Genomic DNA, 21,847 nt, shown 5'->3' on the forward strand with positions numbered 1-21,847 from the left:
TATTCGAGTTGAAATTATCGGACATAGTTATAGATATTCAAATGTATAATCTTGTAGTTTCATTTTATGTTATATAAAGTAAGTCTATATAAGGAAGATTGTATATATATAAAGTTAGAATATGTGGTCCTTTTATACTTTTGGAAAAGGAAAACAGTCTACCAAATATTGATAGTATTCTTACTAAACATTCTAGAAACATGTTCTAGACACTTATGAAACAATTAGTAATACTTGCTTACTAATCATTCTTAAAGAATGTTCTAGAATCATATTGAACAGTTAGTAATAATTTCTTACTAAACATAAAATTGTAATAACTAAGTATTGCTACTTTCTATATTATAACAAAAACTATCACATTATCGACAGAAACTCCATTTATATGGGTCTTCATATATATAGGTACAGGTTATTATTATTCACAAATAATAGGAAGTTTGGCCGAGTGGTTTAAGGCGCCAGATTTAGGTTCTGGTATCTTCGGATGCATGAGTTCGAATCTCATAGCTTTCATTATTTTTTAATTTTTTTATCTCCGGTCACGTGATTTTGTAACTGAAGAAAAACATGATAGATATATATTTCTGTTAGTCAAGTAGCATCACATGTATGTGTCTTTAATTAGTTATATCAGCTCAGAGCACTGTTATTATTTTATATTTCGAAATTTCAGTTGTCTTTCAATAATGGTTTTAACACTCTTTGTTATTTTTATATGATGCGAATTGTTTAGTCATATAGCATTCCCGGAGTGAAGAAAAAAAGAATAAATTTAAAGAACAAACATATATAAAACCTACCTAATATGATATAAATATCCTAATGTAGTATTTCTCTGTTGTATTCGATTGAAAATATAATCAATTCATTGGGATATGAAATTTTACAAGAAAACACTAAAATATTTTTAGATAGTTAAGAATTGCAAAATTTCGGAAAAGAAGAATGAAAAGACAAATTAAATTTAGTCAAAAACGACCACATATACTTACTTACTACTTTGCGGTATATAGTTACCCTTTTCACATAGATAATAAAATAAACTATCCTTTTGCGAAAGTAAATTCTGTGGACTATCGAACTCTTTGACAGATCCTTGATCCAACACCAATATTTTATCGTTATCCAGCACGGTATCGATACGATGTGCAATGGTCAATATGGTTCTACTCTTGAATTGCGCTCTAATGGTCTCTTGAATAATTCTATCGGTTTCCATATCTACAGCAGCCGTTGCCTCGTCTAAGACCAATATTCTAGATCTATTCAACAATGCTCTGGCAAGACACAACAATTGTCTTTGACCTAATGAGAGATTAGAACCATTTTCAGTTACTTTGAATTCCAAACAATCAGAGATCGTAGGCTTAGTTACATCATTATCATTTTGAGCTAGTCGGGTCAAATGAGGTTGTAAATGGGCCAACGCAAGTGCGTGCCACAATTCATCATTACTATATTTATTGAATGGGTCTAAATTATAACGTACATTGCCTTCAAAAGCTTGTGCATCTTGAGGAATAATTGCCAAGTTGCTTCTTAAAGTCTCCAGCCCAATAGTAGAAATATCAACCCCATCAACGATGATGGAACCTTCAGTTGCCTCCAGTAATCTAAATAGAGCTAGGGTCAGTGTAGATTTTCCTGCTCCTGTTCTACCGACAATCCCAATTTTTTCCCCAGACTTAATTTCTATCGAAATATCATTCAACACAGGTTTTAACCCCTCCCTATATGAGGTTGTATAATTATGGAATTCAATAGCACCTTTTGAAGGCCAATCATTTGCTGGAGTGTGATCACTGATTATCTCCAAAGCTTCAGGTTGTAGATCACAATATTCTACAACTCTTTCGACGGAAACTACATTAGTCTCCAATAACACAGAAGAACGTACTATCCATGTTAATGACATAGTTATACTCAAAACATAACTCATCAGTAAACCTACCATACCAGTACCTAATTGATTATCTGTATTAATTGTCGATAAAGTTAGCAGCGCGGTACACAAGATTATAAAAGCACCAATTGCCTGTAGTCTAATAGATAACCATCTATTAGTAGATCTATATGTGAAAACACAGTCAATATTGTTTTGAACCCTCTCTTGATTATAATGAATAAACATATTATTCTGATCATATGCAGCAATAACAGATCTACCACCTAAAGTTTCACTCATTAGGGACATTATTGGAGAGTAGGAAACACTGGTTAGCCTCTTAAGTTCCCTTGATTGGACCATAAAAAACTTCTGGTATTGATAGTACAAAACAAGTAGTATTGCGTTAAAAACAAAGAACCATGGCATATTGTACCCAATAAGAATAACTGTCACAAAGTAATCTAAGACGCAGTTAGAAAATACAGCAAATATATTTTGGATTGAGGAATCTATAGAATCAATATCTGAAGAAAAACGATTGATAATACGACCGACCGGTGTAGTTTCAAAAAATTGCATTGGACTACGCATTATAGAATATGCCATTCTATTATGAAGATTCGTGGATGCCCTAATAGAACAATATATCAAAAGAATAATTGTTCTTAAGTTACTAAATGCTGCAGATACGATACCAATCAATGCATAAACAGACACAAACATAATAACATTACCATTGTTCCCAGTTTGTTCATTAGATTCAGACCAGTATTTCAACCAGAAACGTTCACCAAGATCAAATATTCTAGATAACACCAGAAACACACCGAATAAAACCACACCACCTAACCCACATGCCTTTGCATATGTCATATAGACTGAAAATTTAACTCTACCTTCAGCAGTTTTTTCTCTTTTTTGCCCAGTCTTCCGTTTGTTATCATTAACTTCAACCAATGGGAGCGACTTTAAGGTTGCAAAAGAAGATCTTCTTAAAGCAATATTTTCCACATCAGTACTATCCTGAATATCATTAATATTTTCCTCTTCTAAATCTTCCACAAAAGCTGGAACTTCTGAACCGGAATCAACTTTGATCTCAATTGGAATTTCCTTATCTGACGTGTTATTACCAGTTTGATCATTATTGTTACTATCGAACGTTAATAACATATTTGTCAGTAAAGAATCACCAGCCTCTTTTAGCATTGCATCTTGATACGTCCCTTCTTCGACAATACAACCTGCTTGCATGACATAAATGTTTCTAGCAAATTTAAGGACTGAAAGGGTGTTTGTAGATAAGATAACTGTTTTGTCCTTAAGTAAACCATGATCACGGTCTATCACGTCACGAATAATATTCTTACGAACACCAGCATCTACTGCAGATAAGATATCATCTAGTAAGTATATATCTGCTTGGGCATATACGGCTCTAGCAAGTGCTAAACGTGCTTTTTGACCACCTGAAAGAGAGATACCTTTTTCTCCTACCATAGTTTCATCACCGTCGGAAAATATATTAAAATCTGGCAATAACTGACATGCTTGAATTGTTTTATCGTACACTATTCTGTTGAATTTACGGCCGAAAAGAATGTTTTCTTTTATAGATTGGTTCATAATCCATGCTTCCTGAGGACAGTAAGCAATTTCTTGACCTCTAATGTATAGTCTCGGAGGTTTATCTTCTACGGAGCCACTGACACATGGTAATTGTCCCAAAATTGCCCTTAACATTGTTGTTTTACCCGATCCAACACGGCCCACTATGCAAGTCAGTTCCTTAGATTTAGCAATAAATTTATCAATATTTTTCAATGCAATTTCGGTTGAACCAACATGTGCTTCTTCATCATTCATTTGTTGATCTACTATCGCCTTCTTTGATTTCCATAGAAATGTAGCGTTTTCTATCTCAATGGCAGCGTCATTATCTTCAAAATCTTCAGCTGATTTTTCAATGAAAGATGTATCAATTTCTTCAGCTAATAAGAATTTCTTCAGTCTTCCCATAGAAACATTAGTTTCAATAATAGTATTAATAGTTGATGGAATTTCATAGATTGCCATATTTAAAATATTAAAAAGTGATAATGATGGGAATACCAATTCAGGTGTTAAAGGATAATCATTGACGTATGAGAAGATTAAAAATGAGAAACTAGTGACCATAAGTGGTACACAATTCCATGCAAAATATATTAAACTTGACGCAATACCAATTTTCTTCAAATTCCTCAATTCTTGATCATTACGAACATGGTTCAATTTTTCTAACATTGGCTTTTCCCAAGCATAAAACTTAATAGATTTGATTGAATTTATAATTTCTGTGATTGTCTTAATTCTAATATCTTTATACTTCATTTGTGTCTTCGTTAAAGATTTGATTTTCTTAGATAAGAATGAATTCACAGGAATCATGATTGCCATAACTAATAGACCACCGATAATAGCTTTCCCAAGTAAGAAATACAATGAAATTAATACTGTTACAATTTGTAATGGGGCCCCAATGATAGTCTGAGAGTTTTCGAAAAATCTTTGTAATCTTAAGACGTCAACGGAAAGTAAATTCAATATATCACCTGTAGTATATTCACCTCTTGATGCACTAGATAATTTTAATGTTTTTTGATAAATTAAGCTCATGACAGATCCTCTGATACCTAAACCTGCTTCGAAAATTGTAATAAAGAATTGATTTTTCAAGATTGTGGAAATAATGTTAATCAAAAACAACGAAAGTGCTAAAAATATACCATGTAAAGGGGGGAATGAAGCTTGAGATTCTTCCTTGTTGAAACATTTAATAAATAATCTTAAAATTTGCGGTTCAATAATATTCAATAAATCGTTTATGGTTTCCATTGACATAGCTAACAAAATTGTCAAACCAAAAGTTTTCCAAATTGCATTCAATAAGGAGTTTTTATTTTGAAGTCTTTGATATTCCCAGTTTTTTTCTACTGATACTGTAAAATCACGAATATTTAAATCAATTGGTGGTAAAGGTAAATGGTTTGGATCCTTTAATTTCTTATTTGCATATGTTTCAGAGATTAATTTATTCATCCACATATACGTTAAATTAGAAAAGATGTTTACAGAATGGAATATATTATTCTCGTCGTAATAATTGATAATTGTGTGGGAAGGTTTGAAAACTATTAAATCGTAAACAAATATTTGAGTGACATTTAACATTAATAAGATTTCTATGATCATACCTATATTACCTTGTATTAGATTATATGAATCATCTGGGCTATGGTAATATCTTTGTAAAAGTTGAAAGGATAAAAATAGTATTTGCACCAAATAGAAGAATAATTGATTCCCAACTGCACAGATACTTTTAAAATATTGAATATATTGAGTGGGTAATGATATTAGTATGGTAAAACACAAATTTGATAATATGGAATACTTCAAAATTGGCGGATAACTCTGAGATGTATTTTTTATGACATATATGAATTGAATGCAATATAATGTTGCTTGGAACAGAATAGATGTCAAATGGGATATGTGTCTTGCTGGTAAACATTGAAAGTTTTTGATATTTCTATTGAATGATCTTGGTACCTCTGCATTCAGATATAAATTAACTAATTGCCATAAACCTACTATGATGAAAAAAGTAGTAGTTGCTGTAGAGACTAAACTAACAAAACATGGATTTAAAGCGTTGGTTGTATTGTCAATATATGGATTATAACCATATTTGCATGTCACCGGTACAGTGCTATTATATAAAAGAGAAAACATTATGATGAATTTTCACTCATTATCAGCGATAAATGGTCTGTAATATGTAAAATAATAGCAATGGTGTCGATACTCGGAAAATAGGACGTAAAAAAAGGTAGAATACGTTGTCTTTTATCTTGATCTTTTGTGTTTCTTATATAAAAGTAGATATTTCACTTTTTTCACTTTTCCTTTATTTTCTAAGATAAAAATAAAGAGATAATGTAACAAATATATTGTTTATTGTGATAAGTAACATTCTATAGTATCAATAAACAATCGATTCAAGTAGAAGCTATTGTATTTCCTTTTAGTTCTACTGAAGAAATAATAGATAGTCTAATCTTTAAAATGTGTAAAAAACCAAAATTATCATAAAATGAAAAAAGAAGAGGAAGAACTTACAAGGTTTGTTACGTAAGATGAACAATTTTTCCCTCAATCGCCTTATAGTTATCTGCGCCCTTATACCGCAGATGGAATGGTAATGACAAAATAATGGTTACTGTAACAAATGTGATTGAATGATCTTTCAGTTACCATGTATTTACTATTTATTGGTTTTGAAAAGCTATCGATGTCTGTGTATATTATGTTATCCTCATCAGTCGCTATCTCACCTCTGTTAAGCAAGGTGCATATGCACCCTACTATTGACCTCTACGGATATTTCTTAACCACAATGGGTGACATTCATAATTTCTACAAGATCTTAACTCCATGGACTTTTTTGAACCAAGGATCTGTTCAATGAAACAGATTGATCATTATCTCAAAAATTGGGCTTATAATGTCATGTAAGAATTGTCTACCTCATGTTTTCTTTTGAAAACGTGAAAATGCCAAGAAAAGAACTAACAACAGTTCTAGTGATATGTTCTAGTCATAACAACTAAGTATTTTCACGGAAACTTCAAATTCTCTCTGTTAGAGGGGGGAGGAATCTTTCCTGGGTTCATCTCCTTTCTTTGAACTTAATAATATATGGTATTAAAAAATTGCTTAGTATTGTAGGGCCTAAGTCACTATTTTCTCGAAGCTATAAATGTATCATATTATGTAATGTCTTAATATTTCGACATTAACATTCAATATAGGAATTCAAGAACACATCGAATAAGAACCGTTTCATATGAATAGCAAAAGCTATTGCATTTGCGAATGTTATGAAGGCAAATATTTTATATTGTCTGACAATATACCCCCTATCTATTTTCATCCGCTCATTCCTTAAAACTCTAGAATGAGCATTTAAATATCTACAGGTACATATATACAACAACATTCTGAAAAGATGAGGTGCTAAATGATTAAAAATGTGTCTGGAATTATTTTTTTGCCGCTTTTTATTATTTAAAGTAAAACATGTGTGATATTCAAAGGTAACCGTTTTATATCTTATAATAATCAATGAAATTTCTGCTGGATCGAAAAGAATGGCAGTAATCGCATATTTAACTTACATAGTAATTTTTGAAATTATTATTAAAATAGAATACTAGCCTGATACTCTATATATACAATGTTTCAATCATTTTAGGACATCTAATATTGAAATTATTTAATTTGGGGTATTATATAATAGCACACAATTGTAGCGATTGTAGATCATAATCAAGAAATAATCAAGAGAAGAACACAGTTTAATATGTAGTACCTTTTTAAAAGGACAGTAGTGATGTATCAAATTCTGCTAGAACAGGTACATTGACCCAAGAGAATATGCATATAGATTAAAAAAATATTAAATCTTAATGCGGGTCAATTTTGTTTCTACGGTTTGTAAGTATACAAGAAATAATCAAAGCAATTATAATCTTATAATTTGATGTTTAATTAGTAATAATTTACTTTCAAATCAATCTATAGTTTATTGTCAGTTTGTCAGTATCTGTATTACAAAATTTGCGAGTTTGGGTACTTTCATGTCAAGCGAATATAGTTATACTAAGAAGTTCAAAATTGTCATTTTTTTTTATTTAAATTGCGTTCCATAACCATTCATGTTTCCAATAGAACATATTATTGAATTATTAAGTTCTGTATCAACGCATCAATTAATATCGTTATTATTTTATTCTTTATAGATGTTTATTTAATAATGGTAAACGTATTGGTGAAGTGAAGTAATATGATACTGTCGTACAGTATCAATTTACTTCTTAGCTATGCTCTCTCTTTCTTTCTTTCTCTATTTGTTTCTTACCGCGACAATAAAAATAACACAAATCGATGACTGGCGATGCGAACAAAAGGAGGCCGGTTCCGGCCAAATATTCAATTAATGTCAGTAATTCCCGGGGTAAAACTGTTTGAATAAGGATGATAAATTGAAAAGAAATAAAGGAATAGTTAAAGAACTACATTATGAACCGTCTCACTAAATAATGTAGATCTCTCTCCTTTTCGGAGCTTCGATCTATTTTGGGTGTGACATCCATAAGATCAAATTTCTTTTGCATGTAAAACGAGAGAGAACGACAGATGCGTTTGTGTATTCAAAATATATAGTTTCTATTCGACAAGATATCTTGTGTTGAATAATTAATATCAAGAGTTTTTGAAAATACAAAGTAAGAGGATCCCCTGTTCAATCTTAAGAGAAGTCAGAACTGTTTAATCACAGACATCCTAGGAGTATAGGTGTAGAACATAAAGAAAAAACAAAAGAAATGTTTGTAGAAGGCGATAGGTATCATAAGTATGAATGATATTGAAATAACGTGGGATGAATATAATGGGAATTAATTATAGAACGATGATACAATTACAATTTTGTTGAGAAAACTTCCAAATAAAAAGAACTAAAATATTTTGTCTCTGAGCTTTATTAACTTCGGAGATATGTTCATAGTATTAAAACAGAAATGAATGTAAACATAAAATATACTTTTATAGAAAGAATATACAAAAATTGTATGGAAAGGAAAAATGGAATTAATTTGATATAAAAAATATGCGAAGAAAATATCTATTAAAATGGAATCACCAATCTTAAATATTTATCGATAAAAGGATTAATGATATGTGGAAATAAATAAGAAAAAATATGCTGAATCGTTGCGTCATTAGATAGGAAGATCGTCCCTATTATCACCATCGTCATTGTTTCTGATATTCTAGTTTATTCATCTTCTTTAGTCAATTTCTTCAACTCTCTTAATCTATCGATAAGTTTTTTCCTTCTAGTCAAAGGAACTTCTGTAGACATATTTTCGCCACTGTCTTGAACGTAGTCGTTATGAAAGGATGGGCTGCCATCATTTTGTCTCTTGGCCAAATTATAATAATCGTTAAATATTTTTCTTCTTCTCACATTGATAAACCAATTGGAAAGTTGGATCTTTGTCAATCCGGTCTTAATCAACAATTCTCTCTTCTCTTGTGCCGTAGGATATGGATTGTTTAAATGGTTCAATAACCATGAGTTCAGGACTTGTATCGTCTCTTTTGGTAAGTTGGACCTGGACTGTCTTCTGTCAATGGTTTTCTTATGCATTGATTCACTCTTTCTTCTAATTTGTGATTTGGCTTCCACAGAAATATCCTGTTTTATAATAGGAGGCGCAGGGCTGATACTTTCGTTATTTATAGATGGTGTAATATTATCTGCCTGTGTTGTTATGTAATTTGGGGGAGAAGGAAGTTTGGCAATACCATTATAGTTTTGATTGAGTACCGGCAACGGAGAGTGTGCGTACAATGTAGGTGTAGGTGTACTAATGGGAACCATAAACTTTTTATTCATTAAATTATTGCTAGTTGTGGCTAACAAACTCAACGAGCTTTCATTTTTCTGCTGTATATTGTGATTGGAAGATTGATCTTGGAGCGTTGGTTGTGTATCTATCGAGCTTAGTAATGATTTAATAGACGGTAGTTGTATATTCGTGTTGGCAGGGTTCATGATTGTGAAAAATATTTGTATTGGGATTAAATGTGCAATGAAAAGAGAAGATATAAAATGCAATAAGATTAAAAAATAATTCCAAAGCTTTTTCCTTTCTATGGATTAATATATGTGTAAGAACTGGTATTTACTATAATTATAATAACAACAAATATGTCTTTCTATAAACTATTTTGAATAGGATATTCCAATGATGAGTGAAAAAATATTCCAACAATTGAAGTGATGTTTATAAAAGATGAAAATAAAAAATTGGAAACACCTTTGTGTAAATAAAATATTAAAAGTCTTGGCTATTCTAATATGGCTTATATATATATATATGATCAAATGAGGTTAAGTAAGGAAGTTGTTATTTCAACATCATTTAGTATTACGATAAACGAATGATCGGAATTTCAGTCATACGTTAGTAACTTAACAGATAGTACAGTGGGAAAAATGCTGTACATATTTTATCACATGAAGAAAAGGACCTAGAAATAGAGAAACTTTCAAGGGAGGGTCTACGAAACGTACATATGTAGCTGATGTACTTTAATCCAAGTAAGAAGGAAGAAATTTTCATAGTAGTAAAAATTCCTTAAATTCGGTTGTCATCATCATATTTAGCGACAGCATCGACCAATGTATTTTATTATATTGTTCATACAACCGATTTATTCGGTTGAGATATGGCTATTATACTCTTTGTAATTTTAAAAAGAAAAGCTGCAAGAAACAAAACATCTGAACAACATGTTGTATTTGGAATTAATAATAAGTACATAGAAAGAGGTGTGCTAAGAAAATGAAAACCACATTTATTCTGACAAAGAAAAAAAGAAGCGACCGAAGCTCTCACGGAAGTAATGTATCATAAATACAAATCACACAGCATTCAAACTTCTTTTTTTATTTGCCATATTAAATCAACTATCTCAATCATTATCTCTGATGCGAGATTGGCCAAATGACACATACTTTGTTAGTTGTTATACTAATTCTGCGAGAAAATTCTGACCGTTCTTTACAAACCGGTGGTATTGTTCCGCTTACTATGACAGATTTTTCTTTCTTTCTTCTTCACCTGTAACAGTAAATGATCACTTTACCTCTTTCCGTCCTGTTATTATTATTATTCTCCCTCATGTTATCGCTCTGCCTCAGAGTTGTCTCACTAGTATTTCAGTTAAATGTAGTCGTATTTGTTACTGAAAAGTTTCCCCTGCCTAGACCTCTGTAGGTAAATATACTGAGGGTTATGTGATAATTAATATTTAAAAAACCGTGAGCGGGATATTTGAACTTTGCAATCATTAATTACATTTCATTTTAATTTTTTTTTGACTCTTACCTTCGCTTTTCTGTGAAGAAAACGTAGTTTTATCAACTACCAAGCAAAAAAGAGATATTGAGAAACAACTGTTTGTTTTTCATTTGCTACTGTTCCGGGCACCTTTCTCTGCGTCAATATCTTACCTTTCAACCAAAACTTTTGTGCCAAAAATATTTATTATAATAAGTAAAATAGATGGAAACTGTCTACGGAGCTTTGTAAGATATCCTCCCACGCGAACTGGAAATAACAATACCGCCGTATGGTGTGGCGTGGGGAGACAAAATTATTAAGACAAAAGTCGCACACACATTTCAAATTAGTTTTTTCTTATTTGGAAGAAGCTGATACAGTAATATTCTAACACAATATGAAATCCGCTTTGCAACGTGCGTTCTTGAATTTCCCTTCTGGTGTAAAACTATTCTTCATATTGAATTGATTGTCCAGAAGAAGGTTTACTCAAGCTAAGGAGAAGACAATAATTCATGAGATAAATCGGATAAAAGATTATAATCGGGAAAGGACCTTCCTAGGAAGTTTAGAATTCTTCACAGCCAAATAGGTATCGGTATGTCTGGACAAACGAATATACGTTATTACTCTCTAACTGTGTATATCAAGCTCCATTTAAGGATAGAAGTGTGTGTTTGTTAAAGAAAGTAGTCAGACCCTTGTGATTCTTTATTAGGGATATGAACATAAAAAGGTAACACTTTATTATCTATATTTTCGAACTATGAACAATTTTTGGTTAGCCATCAAAAATAAATTTTGTGTGTCACAAATTACACCATATTATCATAATTCAAAATGGCAATACATAAGACTCTATAAGCTATTATCTTTATTTTACAAACAGTTTTAAAATTCTCGATAGTTTGGTATATCCATGCTATCTAATATAAGTTTGTCAATTAAACAGATCGGAATTCTATGGAATATTCTAGGAGACCTTTTCTTACCTTCCATTTTGAACTCAAATCGTATACTAAGGAAATGACTGATCTTAATTCTAGCAATATTTGGATCTTGGGTACTACTTTCACAATAGAATGGATGTACAAGGGTATTGGCTTTAATTATTTCATTATAATTTGTAATTTTTAAATCATTGATAGATATTATTTGTAGATTATTTTTTTCTTTATTATCTTTAATAATTTGATATTTTCTGTCTTTATTTTTCACTCCTGAAAGGTTAGTTTGTCCACTGTAAAGGTGTTTCTCAAGTTTAAAAATATGACAATCAGTTTTATCACTCTCTTCACGATTAGAAGAAGTCATATCCTTGAAAGAAGAAGAAGACTCCCCAAAAGGTATTGCAACATTCTGTATTAGGAAAACTGTAATGGTATCTAAGGGGTATTTCTTTTTAAGTAATAACTCAATGCATATATTGAAGTAAGAATTAATCTCAATGATTCTACTATCCAGACATATTTGATATTCTACTTCCAATTTGTTACAAATCCCATGATAAAAGACAGTATCCTTCAATAATCCCATATCATATTCATTTGATAGGACTCTGTAATAGTCAATCTTTCTTGATAAAATTGACCATTCTTTATAATTTTTTTGTGAATCCTTTTTCATTATCTGGCATTCAACTCTATAGAAAGTTTTCCCCCAAACCGTATTTAATTGAGCTGGGAATTTATTTGGATATATTACAAATGTAAATGGCAATTCAATCTTACCTGGTTTCTTTAATGTAATCCCTTGAGGAATCTTTTCTAAAAGATCAATATGTAATGATTGAATGGGTAACATTCGTAAGGAGGTCTTTTTATCAAACCTTTGAAATGCAACTGATGTTGGATATTTAGCTTTACCTAATTCATTATCTGTCTGCATGATAATCTCTGTAACAAAACATTTAAAATACACATTAATTGATTCTAATGTAATTGGGGATTTTAATTCTTCTAGAATATCAATAAGTATGTGACCACTTAAAGTAACTGCCGAGGTAACTGTGCTACTCCCGTCATTTGAATCCGAGCAATTCATTCTTAAATTGGACGACGTATTATAAATTGAGGGTTTATTAATAAAATCTAGATCACACATATAAATATTTCTTGAACTTTTAGGAATGATTAGTCGTATAGAGTAAGACCCTCTTTTTTTCCTTTGCCAAATAATTTTATTGATCTCAGGGTTTTCAACAACATTTGATGCATCATAATAATAATTAGGAACATGAGAATCCTTCAATTTTTTAATGGTATTCTTATCTTTCAGTTTACCAAGTGTAATCTTTGTAAAGAGTGTTTTATTTGAAATGTTCTGTGTATATTTTTTAATTAAAGTTCTTTGGTTATCTGTAGTCGTATCAAATTTATTATCCAACGCTGTAAATAATCGAAATACACCCATCAGTTATGTTTTTAGACTTCAGTTGTTGATTATTATTATTATTATTATTATTATTATTATTATTATTATTATCTTCATTAAACCTCAAAATATAAGAAAATTGATGATGTTTAGTAAACTTTGTACATTTCAAGATATATGAGGGTAAATAGTTATTAAAGCTATTGTAGCCGCCGTCCGTACAAAAGATAGGGACCGGTATATTGAATATCTAATAATTAACAAAAATAAAAAAGGGAGGATAGTCATGTACTTTTTATATGTATATAGTATATAAGGAGAGGAAATAATTGTGTAAAGAGAACTTAAATATATATGTAATATTTGAAACTAGTGTTGAACTTTGTTATCGCCAGTGTTAGGGTTGTTATCGTGAGAGATTTCATCATATTTAGGTAAAGAAGAAGAATTTTCTTGTATATCTTGAGCATCTCTCTCCAAATCGACATTGAAGTCACCATTATTTAATGGAACTTGGTCCTCTCTTAGCGTTCTACCATCAACAGTAGAAGTTGTGTTATTTCTTTCCAAGTCACGTTCCCTACTAGATTCGTAAACGATGTAAAAGGAATGGATCGTGGCTGGGAAAAACAGAATCATAAATAGTAGAATGTTTAATAGGGAATCCTTACTACAGAAACCCTTTCTAATGATGACTGGTACAGGTGGAATAAACACACCTAAAATAATAAGTAATAAGTCATCCTTATTGATAGAATATTTTGCACTTTCGTTAGCCATTGATAAAAATAATATATTTGTGTTGTTGCTGTTCTTGTGAGAGAGAGAAAAAGGACGAAATATAGTATATTTTGTAAGAACTACTATTTATCAACCTGTTGTTCAGAATATATGTATATATTCTCCTTTACAAAATAGCAAGAATGTCCGAAGTTTGCATGTTCATATCTGACTAACTTTTCTAATAATAACAAGTTTTGCTTACAGCATCGCCTCCTTCACCAAATTCTTATTATTATTTTAATTTTTACTAGCAGCACGTTTCACGCTCCTTAATTTTCATTGCGGTGCTGCTGCTTCAGTAAATGAATAGATAAAAGGGCACATCGTTGGGAGTGACCAGAAACGAGCCTCTCATATTTTCATGAACTGCTCCCCTTTCCAATGTTAATCATCACTTAAAGCACGTTGATAGTCTAAGTTATACTAATCAACGTATCCTTCGATGTACATATTCATATTTTATATAAAGAGAAAAAGGTGAGTGTATGTACAGTTCGTTGTGAGTTGAGGACTTGAATTCAATATATGGAGACAACAACCAAACTGCTTATATGTATGTATGTGCTACTTCAAGTACTATTAAAATCGAAAACTATGGTATTGTGATACTTCCTTTAAACCCTTGATCCTGCTACATGTTGTTTCTCCCTTAATATTATGTGTATAGCTATGATCGTATGTTCTTACCCATTTATTGATACTCAACCCCTTATACTTAAATATTTTATAGAGAGAGAGAAAAGGAATCATTTTATGTAGGTATGTAAGTTTAAATTTTATTTTAAATTCTTGATCTTATTCAAATCGTCATTAATTTTTACATGCTTCCTTTACCCTTTCTTTTATTCCCACTTCTCCTTCATTGTTTGCGATCAAGCCGTATTATCACTGGTACACTTATTCCTATTTTTCTATGCGTGTTTTGTGATTGATTTCTGAACACCATTTTTTGATATATATATATAGATGTATACAAATGAACAAATAGTAAGGGGATTAGTTCCAATACATTACACTTTATATATACTAACTGAGAAGAAAATATCATAACCAAGTGATAAAGTGTGTGAGTATTTTGGAAATTCTTTTTTTTTCTCTATTTCATTGAAAAACTCTATACGTCATGTCAAGTTTACTCTATAACAATAATAAGGATTTCGAACCTTCGAGACCATTCCCTCTTTTTAAATTACCTGATGAATTATTATTTGAAGTATTTTCTCATTTAGCACAACCAGATAGATTAAACGTTACAGTTTTAAATAAAAGATGTTATAAAGTCGCTACAAAATTAATCTATAGAAGAATATATTTAAATGATTCAAATGTGGTTCGTAGTGATTATATTAATATTGCAATAAATTGGACTCTATTAAATATACCGTCATATTTAGAAGAACAGGATTCAAGAGAAATTGCGAATAAAAAATTGAAATTATTGATACGTGCATTTATGACAAATAAGAGTACTTTAGAAGCCGTTCAATGGATACGAATAAACTGGGATTTAGATGAAGATTTACAAAGAAAGATATTATCCTTGCTATGTTCAGATGGTATATCCTTACAACGGTTGGAGAACGTCACGGATCCGATGTGTAATGATATTATTGCCAATGGTGAAGTATCTGCAAAACATTTAACAAGTATGGATATGGCTCCACCACATTCATTACCTGAATTAGATGTTCCACGAGATTATATTCCAAATTTAATTACTTATTTAGATAAACGAATCTCAACAAATTTATCACATATGACATTATTCATTGATCCAGTAAGATTATTCAATTATTTATATCATTTGAAAGAAAAATTGACTATAGTGGATTTAAAATTACATTGGAGAAGAGAATTTTATCCTTCAAAATATTTTAATGAAAATAATGTGAGAATACCTAAACTAAAGAAATTAAATGAAATATTCGACGTAAGAACTTTAAAGACGTTGACAATTATATCATGGAATGAATCCCTTATTTCAAGAGAAATTGAAATGATGAAAGAATTTAAGGAATTTATTTATCTGGAGGATCTTTCATTGATTTCGATAAAACAAGATATTGATATTCTTATTGACTTGTTTAATAAATTGGTCAATTTAAAAAGATTAAAAATGGATTTCTTAGAAGATTATATTCCAGAAACAACTAATCCACAAATTTTCTTATCGATTTTATTATGTTGTAAAAAATTAGAATTTATCGATATTCGATTCGAAGGAATTGATTCACCAATTATTAACTTAGTTGGGGAGAAATTCGAAATATCACAAAAATGTTCATGTAGTAAATGTAATTTTACATTCAATGAAATCCTAAGGAAAAAGATTTTCCTATTTCCAATTGATTATTATTTAAGTGATGTTCAAGATATTGCAGCAAAGGATATCTTTAAAATGATGAGATATTTATCATTGTTACCTTACTCTAAAGCTTGTGATTCTTATCCAAGTGTTCGTACCCAACCAATGAATTTAGAAGCTTTTGTCAAGAAAATGAATGAAAATTTAATCACTTATAGAGGAAATAGAAAACAATTATTAGCTCCAGATAAAAATAAAATTGTGAATGTTAACAATAGCACGGTTTCGAGTGCAAACTCTAGTAATAGCAACACAGAGGGTGGCAGTGGTAATAGTAGTCTTAATACTAATAATAACATTGATGAAGATTATGATATGGATCTGGATTTAGAAAATGAAATTGATATTGAATTGGATATTGATAATATTTTAGGACAAGTATCGAATCAACAACAGAATCACACAAGCGAAAATAATACAGAGACAACAGCAACTATTAATACCGGTGGAATCGGAGATGTTCATGGTTCCGCGTCGACTTCAGATACATCAACTTATACTGAAAATTTATTAAGATTACCTCATAAGCCATTAACAAAGAACGATGTCATTCTGTTGTATCATACATTGATCCATCATTTCAAGACTACATATTATACATTCTTAAAGGGGTTCCCACGATTAAGGTTCCTTATGTTAAATGACATACCCACGATTACCATCGAGGAAGGTAATGAAAGGATATTCCATCCAGTTTTCTACCATTATGGTTATACATCTAATTTGCATGGTTGGTCAAGACATAGTGCCTCAAATAAAAATTCAAACAAGAATAATGATAATGATACTGTGACTAAGAGAGCTACCTTCATATAACATTTGCTTTACATTATTACATCATTTTATTTCATTATTATTCCTGTTTTTTTAATATTTACACAGTATATCATTTCTAAATACCCATAGTGTGCGCACTCACAAATTCATATGTATATATGTGTGTGTACATTATCTCAGTATAGTCTTTAACCGTTAATGATAATTTTATTATAATAGAATATTGAATATATAAAAGATAAAGTAGATGGCATATATGTGTCTCTACATGTATTAACTTATTTGCTGCTAATGGCCCTGCCAAGCAATATTTCCAAATGACCTAAAATTAATTTAATGACAGGATGAAGTAAGAAAAAAAATTTTCATCTCGCGCTACAACTAAATTTCTTCATATAAAAGAAAACAGAAACGAAACATATCAACAATTCGAATTTTTTCTTTCTATATCTAACTTTTTTGGTTTTTTCTTCTTACCTTTGTTATAGGTAGGTATGGCATAACGCTACTTTGATACGTTACAACTAATATGATGTCAGTGGGGACGTTATTCGATGTAATTGGATGGATGTTCATCATCTGTCATATTTTTCCCTTGAATTAGGTCGATAGTCTCCAATTATTTTATTTACGTAATGTACCAAAAGTTATGCCATACATTTAGATACTGATATCGAAGATTAAGCTACGGTTATATTCTTTTTTGAAAAAAGAATATAATTATCCAACTTTAAAACCATCGCCGTTAGAGGTTGCTTCTTTTCGGAGTCAAGCGATCCATGAAATGGTGATGACCTATAGTCTGGAACATTCCCCTTTTTCCTTTTCTCTTTGTTTTATGTCTTGTATAGCTCTTATGTATAACGTAATGATAATTGAGTCTTGATTTCTTCTTCCTCGCTGCTTATAATTTTAAAGATATCTTCGAGTTCAGGTATTAAACTTGTTCTCAATTTATTATTTGATTGGCAACCGTTATACAAATCATGTAGAATTAAATTCAATGATGTCGCGAATTTGTATTGTGTGGTAATATTATTCATTAGAGGAGCACTCTTCACAAGTTGTTTCTCTGTTGCTTCATTGGGTTGTTCATTTATCAATTTAAGCTCCATACTCAATTTCACAATTTTGATCATATATTTTCGAAATTCTTTATAAGGGGCCAATGTACGTAGAGTTGTTATAAACAATTCTTGATTTCTTGATAATGTTTGATATTGGGGCAATACGGTAGCTATTTCAAATAAGGATTGATATAATGTAATTATTTTAGAAGGCCCCCAATTATCTAATCTTACTATTGTATCGTATATGATTTTTTTACTTTCTTCGATATTATTCCTTTGGTACAAACATCTCCAAAAGACTCTCTGTATAGCTGGAGTAAATTTATCGAATCTCTCTATCCATTCTTTATTGTATCTTGCATTTATTTCAGGATTCTTTGTTCTATAATATATTAGTAACGATATCTCAAGTCTTTCTATATAAGAGAATAACGTAATATTTGACCATAATTCTTTAAAATGGTTAAATTGTTTCGATAAGATTATCTTTGAGGCCTTATTCATTGAGAAACTCTCGGTTAATTGAGACAATAGCAATTTATTTAGCAATTCTTTCGACGATAGCGATGACATGTTTTGAGTCTTACTTGGAGACTGTCCTTGTTGTAATGGAGAAGTCGATTGTAGAACATTTTTCAACTGATTATAAAACGTATCATAATGAACCCTAATCTTTTGTTCATTAGCATTATGTAATGTCAAATTTGAATTTAGAAGTTTAACTACATTTTCAATGTATTGTTTGTCTTCTTTATCATAACTCTCAGGATATGTATTCATAGATGGCTGTGATGTTGATGTAGTCCTGGAGAGTTCTGAGATGGAATTTCCAAATATAGATGAGAAAGTAGAAGCCGATTTCTTCCCATTCGTTAAAAATTTCAAAGTCGAACGCAGTTCCTCATTCTCAGACTTCCCTAATCTTGCATATATATGTAGAAAGGCCTTACGCATAGTACAGATATTCTAAATTCAATGATGATCTTATCAATTTCTGATAAAAACCTTCTGGTGAATGAATATATATATATATATATATAAAAATCCGTATCACGTTAAATGATTTCTTGATATCAAACTAATTATAAGTCTAGAATCGATCACTTAGTGGTGTTATATGGTTATCTAATCTGAAGTTCATAACGTAATATCAATGAGCCTTCCTTTCTCGTGATTCCATCGAAATTATGTTTTCAAATAGAATTTTAGTCCTTCCCATCACGTGCACCCAGCTCCGTATTTTCCCTCTTCTCCTCACTTTTCTCTGTGTCTCCCCACCGCTGGCTTGGATGAAATCCGACGGAGAAAATTGATGAGAAAATTTGGGTGATTTTTTTCTGTTTAATTTTTGGGGTTTCGTTGCCAATAGGAAGAACAAATTAGGGAAGAGAAACTTAACTTGGCAGTTAATGAGCAGTGTTTTCACTGTTTTTGAACCAGAAAGACATACAACAAACTACATCTCGTACTACTCAAGTTTTGATTTATATTTTGGGGAATCAGACTAATAAAAGGCAAGACAGATAAAGTTTGCAAGTCACTCACATTTTTTTAAAAATAAGGATTAAAAAATCATACAAATGCAGAATAATCCTTTACAAGACGATTTAACAGGAGATCTGGCGGCCGCAGTGAGAAGATCATGGTCTGAATCTCAAAACACAGCAAGAAGACAAGGAGGCGGTCCTTCGTATACAGCGGATCCTGGACATTCACCGATAGGTACTCCTGTGCCTGAACCCTTTGAAGACGTTTCTATTCATAAATTCAACTCGACTTACCCTCAATCGAATTCGAGTTCTTTAAGTGAAAGTGGGAATGCCCCACATTTTAAACAGCCAAAATTACCATTGCAGCAACAAAATCAACCTATAATCATAAATGAAGCTACAGGGCATCATGCTTTTGATCAGTTTTATCATAATCACCATACCAATGGCAACAATAACACTAAAGATAATAAAAATGGTAAAGAGCCAGATTATCAGTTATTTAAACATCATTACTCCATTTCAGAGGATCATCGAGATTCAGTAGTCGAGATTTTGAATGGTTTAGAATTAGAGTCTCCCGAACCTGAAACAATGCAACATAGTGCATCTCCAAGATTACCTGAACAACATCCGATACATGGAACTATACCTCGAGAACATCGTACATCTGTATCGAAACAATCGACCACAACTAGAAGGGGATCTATGCAAGATGTTCAGTGGGTCAGACAATTACTGAATCCAAGAAGTTCGTTCTCTGGTAGATCTGTAAATGAGCCACCAGCAAATGGTAACTCTACCGCCTCCAATAGTGTTAAAAATAATAACACGGGATCCTGTTCAGGCAGTGTATCTTATGATTTTCCAACAGACAATAAATGTTGGGTTACGATTTTAGCAGATGATTCAATTGAGGCAGTGAAATCAGTGGTCGTACTTAGTGAATCTGTACGTCTTTCGGGTTCAATATATCCATTATATGTGGTTCATGATAATCAAATTAATATGTCAAGACTTAATAATTACAATGTTGCATCTATCCCTATATCATTAGAACATTTCATTAAAACATCGAATGAATCACCTCACAACAATTGGTTGATTTTATCTCTATTTATTAACTTAGTGGATCATTTCGATGTTGTCTGTTATATATCTCCAACATGTATGTTGGTAGACAATATTGATGAAATATTAACCAGTGATGCCGTTTGCGATGAGATAGATAATGAAACATGTGTCCTCTTAACGAATGACGTCATTGATAATAAGGAGGAACCGCAATTAATGATTTTAAAACCAAATCAAGAGGTAAGTATGTGTATTAAAGAATATTTCACAATGTATGGAGATGGGAACGATAATAAATTGGAAAGATTACAAACAATGAATGATTTCGATGTATTGAAGGAACTATTTCATGATACATGGGGCCACATCTCTTCTAATGGATATGTTTCTGTGTTACATGAAGATATATACCTTGCAACTGCAAATCAATCGTTTTCAAAAATAACTGATTTTAAATATCTACAACCTTGGAATAACAAAATCACTAAAGATAATGGTGATAGTACGTTGTGTGGAAGATGGCGTAAGTTATGGACAGATTTCTGTCAAAATGTTACTTAAGGTAGAAAATGAAACTGAAAATCAATCATAAAAGCATCTAAGTTTTTAAATTAGATTAATCATTGAAGGAAATTTCGTAATAAATATTTTCTGAAAAATTTCAATAATTCGTTTGGCGACCCTCAGATTTATACATTACTATTAGAACGTGATGAATATACTAGTGCAAGGAGAATGACATGGTGATCTTTTCCAAATATACCATAAAAAGATATTTTGTTCATATATATCACATAGTAGTATACTTCAGTGTGTGTTTTCAAATCTTTTATGCGTATATTTTTAATTATTATGGACGGAGGAGGACTCTCCGGCTAGTTGATTATTATTAATAGTGGAATGAAACATAGAGGAACGAAGATCGATTTTTGCCGTTTAACAAGAAAATTGAAAAAATAAAGAAAGCCAAATTAAATGGTCAAACAACTGAACAATAGTTGCAATTTGGTAGAGCGATGATACTTCCGAGTGCAAAATCAATAGTAACAGCTTGTGTTTGTGTA

General features: G+C 31.1%; 7 protein-coding genes and 1 non-coding gene across 8 annotated transcripts; 3 read left to right on the forward strand and 5 right to left on the reverse strand.

Annotated features, from left to right (window-relative positions):
- The first annotated feature begins 434 nt into the window (after positions 1 to 434).
- KABA2_05S08822 lies at positions 435 to 516 on the forward strand. The gene has a single exon. It is a non-coding gene; the product is annotated as a tRNA-Leu (tRNA).
- A 475-nt stretch (positions 517 to 991) lies between these two features.
- BPT1 (ATP-binding cassette bilirubin transporter BPT1) lies at positions 992 to 5,668 on the reverse strand (the record flags this gene model as incomplete). Its single annotated transcript, XM_041551029.1, has 1 exon — positions 992 to 5,668. One exon carries the CDS (start codon positions 5,666 to 5,668, stop codon positions 992 to 994), a length of 4,677 nt encoding a protein of 1,558 aa, XP_041406963.1.
- A 3,106-nt stretch (positions 5,669 to 8,774) lies between these two features.
- KABA2_05S08866 (homeobox domain-containing protein) lies at positions 8,775 to 9,557 on the reverse strand (the record flags this gene model as incomplete). The annotated part of the gene is made up of 1 exon (XM_041551030.1): positions 8,775 to 9,557. The coding sequence occupies one exon, from the start codon at positions 9,555 to 9,557 to the stop codon at positions 8,775 to 8,777; it is 783 nt and encodes a 260-aa protein (XP_041406964.1).
- A 2,185-nt stretch (positions 9,558 to 11,742) lies between these two features.
- On the reverse strand, positions 11,743 to 13,263 carry SPO23 (Spo23p; the record flags this gene model as incomplete). Its single annotated transcript, XM_041551031.1, has 1 exon — positions 11,743 to 13,263. One exon carries the CDS (start codon positions 13,261 to 13,263, stop codon positions 11,743 to 11,745), a length of 1,521 nt encoding a protein of 506 aa, XP_041406965.1.
- Positions 13,264 to 13,593: 330 nt separating this feature from the next.
- On the reverse strand, positions 13,594 to 14,004 carry SNA3 (Sna3p; the record flags this gene model as incomplete). The annotated part of the gene is made up of 1 exon (XM_041551032.1): positions 13,594 to 14,004. The coding sequence occupies one exon, from the start codon at positions 14,002 to 14,004 to the stop codon at positions 13,594 to 13,596; it is 411 nt and encodes a 136-aa protein (XP_041406966.1).
- A 1,126-nt stretch (positions 14,005 to 15,130) lies between these two features.
- On the forward strand, positions 15,131 to 17,188 carry DAS1 (SCF ubiquitin ligase complex subunit DAS1; the record flags this gene model as incomplete). The annotated part of the gene is made up of 1 exon (XM_041551033.1): positions 15,131 to 17,188. One exon carries the CDS (start codon positions 15,131 to 15,133, stop codon positions 17,186 to 17,188), a length of 2,058 nt encoding a protein of 685 aa, XP_041406967.1.
- An 815-nt stretch (positions 17,189 to 18,003) lies between these two features.
- Positions 18,004 to 19,173, reverse strand: SMT1 (Smt1p; the record flags this gene model as incomplete). The annotated part of the gene is made up of 1 exon (XM_041551034.1): positions 18,004 to 19,173. The coding sequence occupies one exon, from the start codon at positions 19,171 to 19,173 to the stop codon at positions 18,004 to 18,006; it is 1,170 nt and encodes a 389-aa protein (XP_041406968.1).
- Positions 19,174 to 19,799: 626 nt separating this feature from the next.
- On the forward strand, positions 19,800 to 21,344 carry IDS2 (Ids2p; the record flags this gene model as incomplete). Its single annotated transcript, XM_041551035.1, has 1 exon — positions 19,800 to 21,344. The coding sequence occupies one exon, from the start codon at positions 19,800 to 19,802 to the stop codon at positions 21,342 to 21,344; it is 1,545 nt and encodes a 514-aa protein (XP_041406969.1).
- Between the last annotated feature and the right edge of the window lie 503 nt (positions 21,345 to 21,847).

Source organism: Maudiozyma barnettii (assembly GCF_903064755.1).
Source record: "Maudiozyma barnettii strain CLIB 1767 genome assembly, contig: KABA2_05, whole genome shotgun sequence".
Taxonomy (NCBI): Eukaryota; Fungi; Ascomycota; class Saccharomycetes; order Saccharomycetales; family Saccharomycetaceae; genus Maudiozyma; species Maudiozyma barnettii.